At 45.4% G+C, this 17,959-nt stretch overlaps 1 protein-coding gene across 16 annotated transcripts in view; it reads right to left on the bottom strand.

Moving 5' to 3' along the window:
• Nucleotides 1–7,514: 7,514 nt before the first annotated feature.
• Nucleotides 7,515–17,959, bottom strand: part of tns1b (tensin 1b) — a 175,325-nt gene continuing 164,880 nt past the window's right edge. For 11 of the 16 annotated variants that reach the window (XM_030343417.1, XM_030343424.1, XM_030343427.1 and 8 more), the window contains 12 exons: nucleotides 17,157–17,346; nucleotides 15,546–16,804; nucleotides 14,938–15,024; nucleotides 13,467–13,595; nucleotides 13,050–13,145; nucleotides 12,864–12,941; nucleotides 12,622–12,693; nucleotides 12,429–12,464; nucleotides 11,735–11,903; nucleotides 11,374–11,442; nucleotides 11,232–11,261; nucleotides 7,515–10,575 (listed from right to left, as the gene is read on the bottom strand). In XM_030343417.1, coding sequence (XP_030199277.1) covers nucleotides 10,437–10,575; nucleotides 11,232–11,261; nucleotides 11,374–11,442; nucleotides 11,735–11,903; nucleotides 12,429–12,464; nucleotides 12,622–12,693; nucleotides 12,864–12,941; nucleotides 13,050–13,145; nucleotides 13,467–13,595; nucleotides 14,938–15,024; nucleotides 15,546–16,804; nucleotides 17,157–17,346 — 2,354 coding nt within the window. In that variant the 3' untranslated portion in view covers nucleotides 7,515–10,436. The remainder of the gene's footprint in view (nucleotides 10,576–11,231; nucleotides 11,262–11,373; nucleotides 11,443–11,734; nucleotides 11,904–12,428; nucleotides 12,465–12,621; nucleotides 12,694–12,863; nucleotides 12,942–13,049; nucleotides 13,146–13,466; nucleotides 13,596–14,937; nucleotides 15,025–15,545; nucleotides 16,805–17,156; nucleotides 17,347–17,959) is intronic. The other 5 variants (XM_030343418.1, XM_030343430.1, XM_030343433.1 and 2 more) reach the window with 3 other exon arrangements.

Here is a 17,959-nt window from a genome sequence, read left to right as displayed (position 1 = left end):
CCACGGACCCCGTCATCACCTCCACCACCGTCTGGCGTAGCCGTAGTCCAGGCTCCTCGTCAGGCTCTAGAGCCGGGGACAGCGATCCAGCAGCGCCAGACGCTCCGTAGGGCAAGATGAGAAGGAGCGCTGCTTTCCAGGCCAGCGAAACCAACCTGCCCAGCTCCCCTTTCCCGTTCAATCTTTTAGACTTTTTCACCCGAATCCCCAGATCGGCCCGTAATCAAGGAATGCCGACTGGGTGCCGCTCAAGGCGATCGCAAGCCCGAGAGAGCAGAGAACGTTCCCGGTGTGGATAGCTCAGACCTCCAGGGCTCCAGAGCGATTCCGGGCAGAACCATTTCATGTAGCGTATGCGCCCGGTTGTAATTCTAACTGGGGCGTCCAACTTCAATATATCGCTGGATTACAGCGAGAAAATATGTTGGGGGTGGGAAATGGACACTCTTTCAGTGGGCACTTCTATGGGGGATTAAAGTGTTCTCTGTTTTCCCTGTCGTTTGATGTTTTAGGATTTATTTTTTAAAGAAGTGATCACACATCAAGTCACACTCCTAAACGTCTGATGAGAAAATTAGACTTCAGAACAATAAAGCCGGATCCAAAAAAGAATAGCAGTAGTGAATAGTAATAGTTCATCGTTAGATTCCTCGTAACCAAACCTGAAAGACTTGGCAATCATTAATGTGTTTCCATTTTGTCTATACCTTTTTTCCAGAAATCTTCTTAGCTAATAAGTACTCTTTTAACCTACTGTAACCAAAAGAAAAAAACAAAGTCATATTGGGAACATCTCTACGCAAGAATATATAAACCACCCCAAAGACAATACTGTATGGAGTTCGCACCTCAACCTACAATAAAGACCAATACAAACTAATACTCAATGAAGTATGCATTGTACACACAACCACACACTCACACACACACACACACACACACACACACACACACACACACACACACACACACACACACACACACACACACACACACACACACACACACACACACACACACACACACAGGCACAAACAGACACATCTAGCCGTACAGAGTAAGGGAATGCTCAGCCCTTTTTACATCTACATACTGTTTGGTGTTGTGGTACTGTACCTAGCCTCATGAAAGAATTGAGCCAGTTTGGATTATGTCTTTTCTGGTGAGTTTGTTGTGAAGTTCTCGTGGCGAGATACAGAGGGGCTTAAACGGGTTAGTAAACGGGGCATATCCTACTTGCAAAGCTCCCATCTGCGGCCACAGTTTCATGTCGGCCCGAAACTGTGGCCACCATGAAACCCCACAAGGGCCACAGTTTCATAGAAGATAACAGGCTCTGTTCTGCTGCTTGTGCCCTGCGAGCCGTCACAAAAAGACACCCACACACACACATATAGACCCCCCTTCACACCCACACAAACACGCACAGACACAGTTTTTCCAGAGCAGGTGTGAGTGATTGCTGTGTAAGCCTAGTGTGAACATAGGTCTATAATGACAAAGACCTCCCCCCCCCCCCCCCCCCCCCGACACACACACACGCTCATATATAAACCCTGACTCTCAGAGAGTACAGAGTGGTAGGAGAAGGGGGTTGGCTGGGGGGGTCGGAGGTGGTGCGGGGGTCAACGGCACATGTTACCCATCCACCTGCACCTTGGCAGGCAGATGATGCGATGATGTCATAACAACCCCCTACCCTGCCTGGTTTAACCTCAGCTGACCCCTTGTACTCACCCTGGTGACCCCTGGAGCCATCTGTTAGGGTGCCTAGCCCAGAGTGGGGACTGCTTGCTGAGATGGGGGTGAGGTAGGCCAGGGTTGGGGGTGACGTGGGGGGGGGGATGGTGGGGAGGAACTTAATCTCCTGATTTAGAAATTCAGAATCCAATTTTGTTGATCCCGTCCGAACAAAACAGCATGCTGCCACAGGTACTCTCCTCAATAAAGCAGGCAATATGGTCCAAATAGAGAATAGAAAGTTTGATTAACAGTGAATGTGAAAATAAAAATAAAGTAAGGCTTAGCTTGGGCATAAATGAAAAAGAAAAGCAAGAATGCACATGGATCATAAAATATAAACCATTGCTATAAACGATGAAACTATAGAGGTTGATATGCAAACGCTGTAGAAACGGCCAACGTAACGTTGTTGTTTGGGCAGCTCATCGTCTGCTTAGATTATCTGCGTTTGGAAGTTCAGAAATTCTTCCCATGTGTTCAAGATTCGCTATCGCTGAGATGTGTTTTCGGAACACACAATCAAAAAGAATTCCAAAAAGTGCTCCGTAAACACGCACTTCTACGCTCACACAAATTCTGACTTTTTAAGAATTTGTAAGCAACCTGCTTATAAGCAGCGGTGAGGCAGTGGGCCTGTTTTGACCGCCCAGAACTTGGGAGCTCAGTGTGTAACAGGGACCGCAGTCTGCTATCTACAGCCCACTGGAACCCCTGTTTAAGTATTTCTAGCCTTTGTGGGGTTATGCAGTGAATCTCTCAGATTCAACCTTTAAGTTCTGCTCGCACGTTAATGTATACAGAGCGAGATACCTGAGCTGTGCTGTGAGCCCTGGCTTGTGTTACATTGTTGTGACTTGCATCACTTTCCATCACCTAAATAGGCAAAGGCAAACCATGAAAACCGATACAGGTTAGTTGCAGTATGTCAACTATTTGGCTAGTCCCCAACGCTACAATGTGTACCCTGAATGGATTTTGGGAACTACGGGAGATTAATCAAGAACCTTTCTGGAATACAGAGCCAGGAAATTAAATTATGAGTGTGTGTGTGTGTGTGAATGAGAGTAAGGGTGTGTGTGTGTGAGTGAGTATGTGTGTGTGTCTGTGTATGTGTTTGTGTATGTGTTTAGTCTCTCCTGTTGCTGTTGACCCGTTGACCCTTTGACTCCCCCTTTGCACCTGTTTCAACAGTAATCACAGCTTCTCTCTTTATCTTTCTCCCTCCCTGTCTAACTCTGTATCCCTCTCTATCTGTATCTCTCTCTCTGAATCCCTCTCTGTCTCTATCTCTCTCTGTCTCTATCCCTCTCTCCCTGTATCTCTCTCTCTCTCTCTCTCTCTCTCTCTCTCTCTCTCTCTCTCTCTCTCTCTCTCTCTCTCTCTCTCTCTCTCTCTCTCTCTCTCTCTCTCTCTCTCCCTGTATCTCTCTCTCTCTCTCTCTCTCTCTCTCTCTCTCTCTCTCTCTCTCTCTCTCTCTCTCTCTCTCTCTCTCTCTCTCTCTCTCTCTCTCTCTCTCTCTCTCTCTCTCTCTCTCTCTCTCTTTCCTGTGGGAGATATATGTTATGGAGTTGACTACCAGTTTGTCTCATTCCTTCCTACCAATCAAATGAAAACACAGCAAGAATCCATCGGCTTCGGCCAGGAACTGGCGTCCATCGAGGAAGTGGACAGGGCTATTAAATTATTACTTTGTTGTCTTTCAGACCAATAACACCGCCCTCGTTTATGGAAGAGACGCAAAAACGACACACCCCAGAAAGGGTTATACTGCAGGCCAGGCACATATTGGTTTGCTTTTTTCTGTAATAACATCCTGGAAGATGTATTTATTTTAAGATGAAGGCCTTTTGAGGCAGGCACATGCCACGGGCAGCCCCATACAGGTCCTGATGATGACAGTGCTGTGATGGTTTTGGCTTTAAAAGGCTGCAGGATGGAAACGGTTTAGTCCTGAGTACCGGTGAGTCACATGTCCCGGTCACAGGACGGACAGCATAGACACCCTGGTCCTTTGAACACACCCATGCCACACACATACACGCAGCCTTCACAAATAGACCCACACACAGACATACATAAAGACCCACACATACAAACACACACAAACACAGATACACACATGCAAGGACGCAAACACATATGAACCCAAACCGACATGAATACATTCACGCACACAAACATAAGGGCTGCCCACTGCTCCAGTGCCGCTGCTATTGACTTAACACACCGCACCAACAAGATACACACACACACACACACACACACACACACACACGCACACACCGGTGTGAGTGTGTGTGTGTGTGTGTGAGTAGGCTCTGGTGTGTTTTCTATCACGCTGCTATTGTGGTGTGTAATGTGGCGTGTGTGTGTGGTGTGTTTTATATTGTGTTGTATCCTAATAAGACAGCTGTCTCTGTGTCCTCTCTAAAACCTTAACATAAAACATTTACCAATCTAATTTAGTTGGTGTTCACAGTATCAAATCACAAATGCTCTCAACAGGAACCTCTTGATTACGCAAAACGCAATGTTGGCTTCGTCTCACATGCTGAAATCATTTGAAAAAGATGACTCAAATATCGAATAATTGCCGTTTTTCAAAACAATCTCCCAAAACATGTTTTGACATTAGAAAAATAACTTCCACACTCTTTCTGTTAATGTTTTCTACGGAAGCCGAGAACGGCCATCGATTATTTTATTTTTTTATGCACTGTTATCTCGTGATAACGACTTATTATCTCGTTATCTCGATATAACAAAGATCGTTTTCTCATGATAACGTGATATTTTTTCCCCTTCGTTTTCTCGTGATAACGAGATAGGACTCGAGGACGAATCTGAAAGCCATCTCTTACAGAAAGGCACAATGCAATTTCTGCCTGTGTTAGACCTTGGTTGAAGTAGGTCCTGATGCGTTGATCAATAATGTGATCTGCCATTTTCACCTCCCTGGGACACACCTGGATCAGACAGTGGAAGCTCTCGTAGGCTGAAATCAGCACGATCACATTAACCAGCGGCAAAAGTCTGTCTGTTATATCGAGATAACGAGATAATTAATTCGTTATCACGAGAAAACGACCTTTGTTATATCGAGAAAACGAGATAATTATTTCGTTATCACGAGAAAACGACCTTTGTTATATCGAGAAAACTAGATAATTAATTCGTTATCACGAGAAAACGACCTTTGTTATATCGAGAAAAAGAGATATTAAGTCGTTGTCACGAGATAACAGTGCATAAAAAAATAAATAATCGATGGCCGATCTCGGCTTCCGTAGTTTTCCCATTTCTTCCACATTTCTGGTGCTATTACAATAACTAATTATTCAAAATGTCCCAACAACTTCCGATCCAACCCAACCTTTCTTTAATATCCCTTCCACAATGCATTGCAGTAGGAGAAACAGAATCCTAGGGTGGGACGTGTCGCTGTGTTCGATTTTTCACTCATTCCCTAATCCCAATAAAGCGAACACTATATCGTACACTATTTGGGAACAAGTATAAGGGGATTTTGGACCCTAATTATGCAACTAACATCTGTTGCGTGACGTGTATTGGTTGCTTAAAAAAGCCCAAACATGTTATATGTCACCCTGTGACAGCTAATTGGCATGAAGGACCGGTATGTGTCGACCTATTTGATGAATCCGATGACAATGAAACCTGCTGTGCATCATGGGATACCATGCAGAAAAAAGTTTGCATGCGCATGGCTATTAAGTAATGCACTCAAGAGGGAACCCGAGTCGTTGTTTAGTAATAAACCTTGAAATTATTTGTCATGATGGGTAGACATCGTTCGACACTGCCATAGCCTCTCTCATGCGAGACGGGGCCAAACAACCTTTTGGTGAGGCTAGGGTTGGGTATATTTAGCTTTATTTCGGATCTTACATTGGTAACTCTTTTGATTCCTCTCAATGTGGACAACAAAAAAATCCCATGATGCCTTCTGATGTACAAGCCCTTTGAGCCAAATGTGCGACCCAACAATGGATGTCTTCTCTCGCCTTTGCTCTCTCACACCCCCCGGTCACATGACCGCCAGACAGCAGGGCCCGGCGGCAGGCGAACAGGACACCTGTTCTTCTGCTGTGATTATGGCCCGTTGCCAACCAGACATAATATTGATTTTCTGATTTTCTCTCCCATTGCACACAAGCCTGCAGAGATTAAAAGAGCCACCCCCCCCCCCCCCCCCAAACACCCTATACCTCCTCCTCCACCTCGCCCCTCCTCCAAAAGACCGTCTCATTTGTTCCATCTTGTCATTGTGAAATTGACATTTCAAAATGTCGCAACAACTATGTCAAAGTGTCTGTCTGCATTTGGGCTTGTGTGTGTGACAGGAAAGAGAGAGAAATCCTCTTCATCATGCAGGGTGAAGCACAGCATGCGAAGGTTCAGGTTCAGTTGGATTTCCCCATCCGCTAGGGGAAATATGTTTTATCATTTAGTTTTTTTTAAATACCGTTAAAAATAAAAGTACAATATCCCCCCTCATCCTGTCTCGTTATTATGAAGTCGTCATGGAGATATAAAAAAAAGTAAATGTTATATATCAACAAGCAGGAAATGTAAAAGGAATACTGGTACACTATTCTACTACTATTATAAATGTAGTACCATTTTACATACGGCAGATTTCAAAGGTTGATGTATTCATTACATGCCCCCATACAACTGAATTAATGCCACTCGGTCGCTCCTATGGATCTAATATAGGGTCGCTCCCTCTCTGCCGAAGGAAAACACTGGCATCATGTGGCCGAATGTAGTATTGCATGTTAAACTCTGTGTGTGTGTGTGTGTGTGTGTGTGTGTGTGTGTGTGTGTGTGTGTGTGTGTGTGTGTGTGTGTGTGTGTGTGTGTGTGTGTGTGTGTGTGCGTGCGTGCGTGCGTGCGTGCGTGCGTGCGTGCGTGCGTGCGTGCGTGCGTGCGTGTGTGTGTGTGTGTGTGCGTGTGTGTGTGTGTGTGCGTGTGAGACTCACTATACAGACCTGCCCTCTGTGTTTTTAACTTGGAAATAGTGACTATGACTTTGTTTGTTGTTTCCATAGCTAAAGGTACTAATTGTTCACCTTTTCTGCATAATTGAATGTACAGCAGGACGTATGTTGCATCGGCCATATGCGCCAAATAGATAGACAAACATAAAGCTAACACTGTTGGCCTACTGTAGATACAAATAAAGACTTCAGCTGCACAACTTCAACTTGCTGTATTTCCTCTAACCCAATGGTAATGTATTATGGTCATGTCTTAAACCTGCATATAGCTATAACTGTTGCTAAAACTCAAGCATCTCGCTGCTAATGGAGAAGGATAGTGCTGGTTAACCTCATACTATGCAGCTTCATTAGGACGCATTAAACATTCTCATGGAGCCATGGGTTGAATGTTTAATGTTAAATAGCAATAGTACTTGTACAAAGTTAGGCTTGGTCTTAGTCCAATTCGTAGACATGTGTTGGATATCTACGCAAATATGTAGTGAAGACGTCTCAATGATTGCAAGCAAAGAGTTGATATGTTTGCTTTTAGATGAAAAGTTAAACATCATGTTAAGGTAAAAACATAGTATTTTAAGCTTCCAGACCCCTGTGAACCAACCAAGTAGCAAATAAATAGTTTGGTATTTTACGTTGAATTGGATATTTGAACATTTCAAATATAATTCAAGTGGCTCAATTCAACCGCTCTGGAGGCGGTGTTGGCAAATTTAGAATGAGAAAAAAGTTCACTTCACACCGGTGTTTGTTGTGATCTGTATTGCTTTTTAATGTGTTTTTTATTTCTTTTTTTCAGAAATAGTAAAAGCCATACAATATAGCAAACCAAAAAAATACACTGCTCTGTACAGGCATCGTAGCTCATTTACACACATTCTTAGTCCAGACACTACTGGAGTTTCCTTCTTGGCAAAAAGTTAAAACAAAATAAAGAAAATAAAAGACAAACGCAAACATTCAATTGTGGCAGAGAGAGTCTTTTTGTTTTTCTGAAGATACGTAGACTCATCTTACATGTATCTGGTCCTTGTCCTGACACAGAAATGTAGACTAGACAAGTAACACTTCAAACCAACATCCTGCTAGACATGATAGCTTTTATTTTGAAGAACACGATGAAGTAGAGATTAGTGCCGCCAAGCTTGAGCATGCAGCCTCTATCTTAGGACACATTGTAGTCATGTTAAAAAAAAAATGCGCCCATAAGTGCTTTGTTTGTTCATTTTGTGTTTTTGTTTTAATATTTATTTTGATATTCTTTATTTTTCTGGTTAAGATCGTCCTAGATTTTTGGCCATATCTCAGTAGCTACGCCTTGCTTCAAACTTGAATCTATAAAGCTTCATACACAGTAACGTCCATGATGTCTTAACCTTCCTGGGACTAAAATAAAACACAAACAAATAAAAATCAACAAGCAAAGTGATTTGCAAGTTCGAAATAAAATGGACTGAATCACAGTTAAAACACTGTATCCGAATAAGACAGGATCTTTTGTGATGGCCCTTTTTTACCACACGAGGGCAGAAGTGGCAAAGTAAGATAAATGCCCCTTTTCTTCTGCACACAATACTTAGGACGGGGAGATGTGCAGAAGGAAAGCATTGTTTCATCTTCTACACATGCAATGAACACCATGCAATCTCTAATGATATTTTGATGCTGTGTTCTGCGAATACGAATAGAAATGTCAACATTTAAGTGCTTACTTTAGATTGCGTATTTTGTAAAACTCGGTTGAAGTTGGATTCAAATTTGTATTGGCGTCATGGACCGATTTTCAAAACAAACTTTCATACAAAGCGCTCATCTCCTGTCAAAGAAGCTTTCTTGACGGTGAAAACAAATTAAGCATAATATCATAACGCTGTGAAAAAACATATTCAAAACAAACAGTGACACTCTTTAAAATGCACACACTTTACATCATATATATTTCAAGGCAGTTTAAAGTTGTGTTTTTTAGCCAAAATAAAGATATTTTTTTCCTTGCTTTCAGTAATCTTGATGCATACTATATAATACATGTATACAGGTTAACATAGAGCAACATTGCAAAAAAAATAAATACTTTTAGTCAACATTTGAAAGTTTAATATAGCTTTTAATACGTATATTTATATGTTTAGCTTACTTCCGGGTAGGAGGTGAGAGTTAACTGTTTTAAAGTCAGATGCACAGTGATAATAGCTTCTTCCTATTTGTGTATATTCTATTTGATTTTTTTTCTCGGAAAATAAAAATGTAGAGTGCGATACTAGTGCAAGCCTTTTATGTGAAGATTCGCATCTCAAAAGACCCTTTTAGCCCTTCTAACGGTGAATAAACGGACAGTGTGGCTATGCGGTGCCGTGCAGACGGGGGATGGAGGGGCGAGCGCAAAGATCGGCGCCCTTAAGGAGATTTTCGTAGTTTTCGCCAATCAAAGCGATCGAGAGTTGCTTGGACACGATGATTGGATGACATTCTCGCGATAATTTACACGAATACAAGTACGGAAAACGAAAACAAACTGCAAAATAAGGACTACGGTTGAGCGGATTATTTGCATTGGTGGACAGAACATACGCTTACCTAGCGACGCTACGTGGCTATATAGAAATAACTTCGGGAAATCCTCATTCCGTTTAGTTGCATATATAAGAGATCTGTTCGTTTTTTTATTGTCTTATTTTCTTTACAAAGCTCTTTGTTAAAAAAAAAAGGTCAGGCACCATAAGGCATCTAATACAGAACTACTGGGAAAGCTGTCGAGAATATGTACATGACCTTGCCTTATGCAAAAGCGTCCTTAAACATGTTTGCAGGAGGCAAAGGTGCATATTTTTCTTTTTTTTCTTCTTCTTTTCAAACTAGGTTGACCTACTGTATCGCTACACAGACAAAAATAAACAGTTCAGTAAATTTGATTAAGCAGCCATATTTTGTCTTTTTTTATACAAAAGGATGTTTTCCAACCCTCGAACAGTGGAACACTATATTCAACCTGGTTTCTTTTTCTTTTTAATCTTTGGTTGACCAGTCGAAAGCCTGATAGATTAGGAAACCACCCTTACATCACGCAACTTGCCATATTCTTTACCCAAAAACCTAACAAAACAAAAAAAATGTATCTCCCTAAAACAATCGCCACAAAACATCTGCTCACGTGATGTCATTTCCTCTTCCTGATCGTGTATCGCCCCCGGCAACAGGAGGACAGAACAGTCCCCCCCCAACCCCTTACTTTCAGCCACGCCCCCATTCTGCACTTCCTCTGTTCCATTCTGAGGTCCACTCAAGAAGAAAAGCACACGGACAAACGCGCACAGACACTCACACACGCGCAAACACACACACAGACACAACCTGTTGAGGTTCTCAATAGAACGAAGAAACAAAACACACCTCTTATTGTCTGCTCAACAGTCAAGCACACACTGTGCTCAACACACAATCATGTCCACGTGCACAGACTCACACATCAGCCTTAACATAACACAAAAGAAAGAAAGGGAAAAAAAAGGGAAAAAAGGAAAGAAAGCAGACATAAACAAACGTTGAAAGGTCCAGAAAGTCCAAATTCAAACAGAAGTGTTCTTTGAAACTTTTTGAAGAACGATGAGAACCAAAACAACCAAAGGGTGAAAGAAAAAGGCGCCAGGGTTTTTTTTTTCTCGCCGCCCTTCATCGCTTCTGCGCGGCGATCATCTTCAGCACGAAGTTGACGATGGCGTTGGCGGGCTGCTCCGGGTCCATCTCGGCGAAGAGGTGGCTGACGTTGTCCGTCGTGCTGCCCTGCTTCCTGGCCACAAAGCCGAAGAGCCTGGAGGAGAGGAGAGGGCGAGAGAGAGGACACAGAGGTCAGGGTTCAGGGGGGTCAGGTTGCTGTTGAAAACCCAACCGCCCAAAGGTCCTGGGTTCAATTCCCAGATCTGCAGCCTAACTGTAGCCTGCCTACTCCATAAGGAGATCTGAGAGGAGTCTACCTCAAACGTTTCACACTCAAAAATATGCTTTGGATAAAACCGTCTCATCAGTAAGTAAGGTCATAGCAAATGGGTCAGGACATTGTCACAGAGGCAGTACAAGCCAAAAGGGCTTCACCGTACAGGCATAATGTTTGATGACAATCTTCAACCCCAATAAGAGAATGAAAAAACATAAAACCCAGTCTGGGAAAGTAAGAAACCTTTGAAAGCAACAACTTTTGACTACCCAATAAAGTCCACAACAGCTCCTATTTTATGACTTGTCCGAGGTGGCCAGGGGGCTGTTAGGTGATATGCCCAGAAAGATCTTGTGTGAGGGGATTATTTGTCTGCTTGCGTGCGTGTGTGTGTGTGTGTTCAGTTTTGATGTGTGTGTGTGTGTGTGTACCCAGATTTCGTCACTGTGTCTTGCGTCATCGGTTGTTTTTAATCTCACGACCACTTGCTTGGACGTACAAGAACCATTCGTTATTTATTTGAATCCACTTACTTTGCTGTGCCTCCTTCCGATTTGTTCCACCTAGCGAGACACGGAACACATGTCATTCATAATGTGGAGACGAACAGAAGAACTGGTTTTAATGTGTTGTAAAAAAAGTAAATATTGAATGAGAGAAGGCTGAAGCACTCACTTTCTGTCCTGTGGGTCGATGTCACAGAATGTCACGCTGTTGGTCGGGTAGTGACGTCGGAAGAATAGCCTCGGGAAGAAATGTTGCTATTAATTTCTTGAAATTACAATACAATACAATACAATACAAAATGTGAGTTCAATCATGGCTTTGGTAATGACTTATTGAAAATATAATTTGTTATGGACATATGCAGAAGAAAATTGGAACGACTAATAGTGGTTTTATCCAGTAATTCGATCGTAAAAGTTCTGTTGGCTAACTTAATTTACTGCCAATGGATTTTGAAGCATGGTTTTGAGGGCTGATTTCACCTTCAGTGGGAGGAGTTTTAACTTCAGCGGGTTTGTTTCTAACTTACTTCCTCTGGTTGTCGGTCAGAGTGATGCCTTGCGCCGACACCTTGAAGTGCACCACTGTTGCGGTAGGGGGCGTCCCAGCAGCCAGTGTCTCGGATATCGCCTTGGCAACGGCCTGAGGGCCTGTCAGAGACTCCATGTCTACTGAGTTGATGTAGAGCACATTGCATGCTGGGAAAATAACAAACCGCAAATTCAGTTAGATTATATCAAGTTGAAATGGTTTGTGCCAGTAATGCATTGTCATGGCGGCATTTTGTTTCCAGGTCTTTATGTAAATAAACAGTGTTAATGTTATTAACGGTATAGTCATTCACAGAGATGTTCAATAAGGTTGCAAGCGGCCTATTCATGCAAAAAACATTTTATTCACGTCCGGAACATGCTTCCTGACTCAAGGCTGAACAATCCATAAGGGAATGAACAAAATTCTAGCAGCAACATGTTTACCAGAAGACATTACTGCCATTCATCATGTTATGTTATGTTAAAAGACACATTGACCCAGATGGCTCGTTCTGGTACGATACCACACTCACTCAAGAGACACACACGCAAGATAGCTTACGTACATACATACTCACGCATACACACACAGACACACACATTTTCCAAGGCACATGACAGTCCTAACGTTGAAAGATGCAAGGGGGAACATTCCAGCAGGGGACTGAGAGAACAATGTGTGGGGTTTACCATGGGAATCATCAGGGACCCTCTGCACTGAAGGAACTTGGAAGGGATGATAATAATTGATTTGAAATGAATACGGATGCTTCAAAAACATACTGATGTTGCTTATAGTTTGTGTTATTATTACATTATTGAATTCACAGTTACATAAACAACCAATGGCATTGGTTTCACCCAGTATACTTATTAGTTTTACCTGCTCCTTGTTTTAGTCGCTCGGCTAGTGGGTTTGTTGCCACGGGAACCACCGGCGCCTCCTCATTGAGATCTGTAGTGGAGGGAGTAGGGGGAGATTGTTGCTGAAGATAATGCTACTCACAATCACTTCAAAACAGATATAGATGGATACACAGACAGACAGACAGACAGACAGACAGACAGACAGACAGACAGACAGACAGACAGACAGACAGACAGACAGACACGACACTAACTGACCTGTGGTGGGGATCAGCAGCTTGCATGGCAGGGCCAGGGGTGTGATGGCATGTTGGTAGACCAGCGCAGACAGACAGCCTGCAGCACACAACCACAACACAAGGTAAGAAGTAGGGACCAGAACAATGAGGAAGTACATGTGTGTGTGTCTGTTTGTGTGGGTGTGTGTTGAATGCCAGCTCCTACCAAAGAAGGGTTCATTGGGACACCCCTTCAGCTTCACTCCTTTGGGGCTGCTCTCTATCAGGAAGTGTCTCACCAGCTCATTGGTGATGTCACCTGCTGCACACACACACACACACACACACACACACACACACACACACACACACACACACACACACACACACACACACACACACACACACACACACACACACACACACACACACACACACACACAATCATTAAAGGAACAAATAAGTCATTCAAGAGGACAGTTAATGAACGCAGGGACCTGAAAGAGTTGGTAATGGTCAGACTTCCTGCTCAAGGACGCCTACAGTTGAGGCTGTGGACATTTGGGTGTGTGTGTGTGGGGGGGGGGGGGGGTGGGGGGGGGGGGGTATGAGTCAAGCACACCTACACCAGACCTCAGCCTACCTTTCTTGGTGGGCTGCACGGTGGGCGGGGGGGAGGCCACCTTCATGGCCAGACCGTAGGCCCCCCGGAAGGAGTGGCTGTCCCGGATCACGAAGGCCCCCGGCTCCCTCTCCTTCAGCAGGCAGATGGCTGGGGGGGACAGGTGGTTAGGGTCACGCTTTAGTGTGCATTAGTTGAGTTAACAGGGAGTTTTGACTTAAGGTTTTTGAATATTTATAAAATATATAGACCTACATATATATATATATCATTATTCGTTATTCATCTCAGATACACCAACCATGACGTTACAGGATGAACCTTGAATAAACCGTGTAATTTTCCTCCGAGGACTCACAATTCAGACCCATCTTACTCTCTCTCCTCGCTCTCTCTATACCGTAGGAATCACCCGTATTACGATATTTTTAATTGTTCTCTCCTCTCCAATTGCTCGGTTGTCCTAATGACATCAAACCCCACATGATGTGAGGCTAAGCCCATGTGATAGCTTCTGGGACGGAACAGGAGGAGAGTCTCTGGATTCATGGCTGGCGTTCTCTCTCAGTGTGTGTCAGCCAGACCGTGTGTGACACTTCAAGGGAAAGAGGGAAGAAGGGAACGATCCTTTCCTCCTGCCTTCCCTTGAAGTGTCACAGATGGTCCAGCGGAAGGAAGAGAGAGAGAGAGAAGGACGGAAGACACAGAGAGGAGGAACCACAGCTGTGCCTTAATGCTCTGCATCTGCTGTGGATTTCCCAGAGTATTGTATTGTAGTGTGGGTGTGTGTACGGTGTGTGTGTGTGTGTGTGTGTGTGTGTGTGTGTGTGTGTGTGTGTGTGTGTGTGTGTGTGTGTGTGTGTGTGTGTGTGTGTATGTGTGTGTGTGTGTGTGTGTGTGTGTGTGTATGTGTGTGTGTGTGTGTTTTACGTGATGTCATTGCAGTTGAGCATGTGCTGATGCTTAAGATGAGCTCATTTGATAGGAGTCACGAGAGGAACAAAGGAAGAGGAGGGAGGTTTCGTATCCACAGTGATGTCTATCTGTTCATAAAGAATGTATATAATGAAGAACGAAGGGATTTGTGTGTGTGTTTGTGTGTGTGTTGTGCATGATAGTCTCTGTGTGTCTGAGTAAATTATTATGTGTGTGCACGCCTGCACGCTGGCGGTTTTTGTAGTGTTTGCCTAACGTGTTCACATTTTAATCCAGAAGGAGGCCTTGCCCACACGACCTTCATCAAAATACTGATTACCGATCCAGCAAGAAATTTGAGGGCTGGCTTTAGGGCTCACCCAGAGGACAAAATAAATGGTCCGTGTCTAACTTGGACACGCACGTTTTCTCTCTCTATGAAACAGTCCTACGCCAGCCAGCTTTTAGAAATTACTTTGCTTAGTGTGCTTTTCATTTCACGCATGTTTATTTCCTGTTCTCCATTGAGAAGTAAACGGGATCTGTACTAAGTGAAAGAGATTGCCATTAAGCTCACCTTGTTCTCTGGATATCTCCGGCTTGTACCAAAACTTGGACGTGTCCTGTACGAACTTGACGTTCAGCCGAGACTCAGGACTCCCGTCTGGAAGAAGACCAAACACAAGAATGTTCAATACGTCTCCATGGCAGCCGAGACTTTTCAAGCGTATTCAACCAAGCACAGCGTCCGACAGTTATACCCACTGTATGATTACTTCTGACTAGAAACATAACTTACTGGACAGGTAATATTTTACTTCAATTTAGTAATTTGATTAACATTCCAAGTATAATTTGGCATTTTAATATACAACTTGTTTTTCAAGCTGGACGTACATTTTTCGAATCGACGGGGCACTAATGCCGCAAAGGATTAGATATTGCGGCCGTTTTCCAGGATAAAGGCCGGAGCGTACTCGCTCCGGCCTTTTTAAAAATGATTGTCGACACAAGTCGGTTAGAAAACGGTTAGAAACTGACTGCAGAAAGTCCTCAGGTTGTGTGATCAAACCCACAACCTTCGATGGTGATTCAAACCCCCGCCCATATACTCTACGCCGTACCTCCCCCCCCCCCCCCCTCCCCTGTTTGCTCCTGCTCCTGACGGCTGCGTCGTGCTCTCACCAGGCATGTTGAACTTGGAGAAGTCGGGCAGGGTGTGGAAGTATCCGGGCGTTCCCCCTCCGCCGGACAGCGGCGAGGAAGACGAGGAGGACATCTTGCCGTTGAGCGTGCCGTACGACAGCGCTCCGTTGGCCGGCCGCTCCCCGCTGGACATGCGCCTCTTCTCGGGCAGCTGGGGCTGGAAGCCCGGCGCGGGGCTGCCCTGCCGGAAGCCCCCCAGGGCGCCCCCGTCCAGGTAGCCGGCGGGGGACACGGGGAAGGAGGGCGTGGGGGGGCCCTGGTAGCCCGAGGAGCTGCTCTGCCGGGACAGGTTGCCGTGCCGCTCGTCGGGCGTGGTGTAGCCGCTGTGCAGCGGGTGGCGGTCCAGGCTGGGGCTCCGCTGGGAGGCCTGCGAGGCCGAGGCGTGGCGGGGCAGGACGGGACTGCCCTGGTGGGCGGCGGCGGCGCCTGGCTGGCGGCTCAGAACGGGGCTCCTCTGGGAGCCGGGCCCCAGAGAGCTCTGGCGGATCAGCACCGGGCTGCTCTGGCCGCCCTGGGACGGGCGCCGGGCAAGGACGGGACTGCCCCCCCCCGGACCCAGGGGCCCTTGGAGCCCTGGGGCCTCGAAGCCACTGCACGGCAACGGTTGCCGACCCAGGTGGGGGCTGCCCTGGGCGGCGGCGGCCAGGGCGGAGGAGGAGGGGCCGTGCTGCTGGTGGGCAGAGCCCGGGGAATACAGCGTGGGATGAGGTGCCGGGGCGTGGCCCCCGTGGAGGAGGGCCTGCATCGGGTCCTGGGAGGGGGGACCGGGGTCCGACAAGACATAGCCTCCCCCGACCAGGTGGCTGCTGGGGTGGCCGAGGTAGGAGAGGGTGGGGGCGGGGCCAACCAGGTAAGAGGAGGAGGGCGGGGTGCTGGAGTCCAGGTAGGAGGCGGGGGTGGGAGTGCCCTGGTAGCAGGAGGAGGGGGGCATGGGTTGGTAGGAGGGGGTGGTGGTGACCTGGTAGCAGGGTGTGGGCGTTGGCTGGTAAGAGCTGGGCATAGCCTGGTAAGGGGAAGTGGGCGTGACTTGGTAAGGGGAAGTGGGCGTGACTTGGTATTGGGAAGTGGGCGTGCCTTGGTATTGGGAAGTGGGCATGGCTTGGTATTGGGGGGTGGGCATAACCTGGTAGGAGGAACTAGGGGTGGGACGGAGGCTCTCCATTGGCTGGGAGTGGTAGCCCGAGTCAGTAGTGGGCTGGAAGGGAAGGCTGCTGGAGCTGTCCATCAACGGATGATCACTACGAGGAAAAAGGACAATTAGTATTTAATTATGACATTCAGACCTCTGGTCAGTATCAGAAACACGGATAGGGATGACCTTCTTATATCAGATATTTATCTGAAAAACTGGATTCCTTTCAATTTTCAATTGACAATAACTAAAAGAGAGCCAACCTCATAAAAGTGTACAGGGATAAAAGTCTTTACATTTTTAGATAAGAATTTTGCATTTAAGAAAATCTTTAAATTTCTTCATTATCTATTTCACATGTGACCATGAAAGTAGTTCTGTAGTTATTTCTTAATATCCTCTTTGACCAAGTAGAACTTTAAGTCCCATGATGGAAGGAGTCAATGACCATCACTGACCTGGAGATCTGGATGGGGCTACTGCTGGACAGAGGGGTGTTGAGGGCCTGGGTGGACAGCGGGCTGGGGGTCCTCTGGCTGCCCAGCACAGCCTCTCCCACTGGGCAGAGACCCTGGGGGGAGCTGGGACCTGGGGGGTCTCCGGAGGAGGACGCTGAACGGGCCACAGACTCCACGTAACTTCTCGGGGCTGTGAAGGACGGAGAGGAGAGAAAGGAGGAGATTTTAGTATGAAGGTCATTCAAGGGGGATCGAGGGACCTCTTTAACCGTGACAACAGTGGTTAGGGTTTTGGGATGATTTTTCTTTGATGAAGCAACATTCCATTGCGAATGATCAACTGGCGCAGTGATTGACGATTTTTTTTTTAAGAAGAATGTAATGTAGAGAACTTCTTATATTCAAATTTTGATTGATTGATCATAAAAATATACCATTCTACGTAAAAAGAACAAAAACGAAGAAGAGGGTTTCAATAATACAGCCGTTTACAACGCAAACTCTATTATTACTTTAATTCACTACCTCAATTAACGCAAGCCCAGATAAGGGTTCTCAATGTTGTTGAACTTCCCGTCGACAACCACTAGTTGGCAGTATTGCGTCATGGATGGAAAGTAGTCCTGCTCAAACGGTTAATGTTAAGCTAATGGTCAAAGTCACTTGGGAGTCGGGACATAAGTAAATGCCAAGTTTAGCAACATCTTAGATGACTGATACATTTATTATATTTACCAGGTCACCAATGGCTTCAACTGAAGTAGCGTTTTCCTATAGTTTCTTCAAAAACATGTGTTCAGTTG

This window comes from Gadus morhua, chromosome 20, assembly GCF_902167405.1.
Source record: "Gadus morhua chromosome 20, gadMor3.0, whole genome shotgun sequence".
Classification (NCBI taxonomy): domain Eukaryota; kingdom Metazoa; phylum Chordata; class Actinopteri; order Gadiformes; family Gadidae; genus Gadus; species Gadus morhua.
Note: the sequence above shows the minus strand (reverse complement) of the source record. Positions and strands in the feature narration are given on the sequence as shown.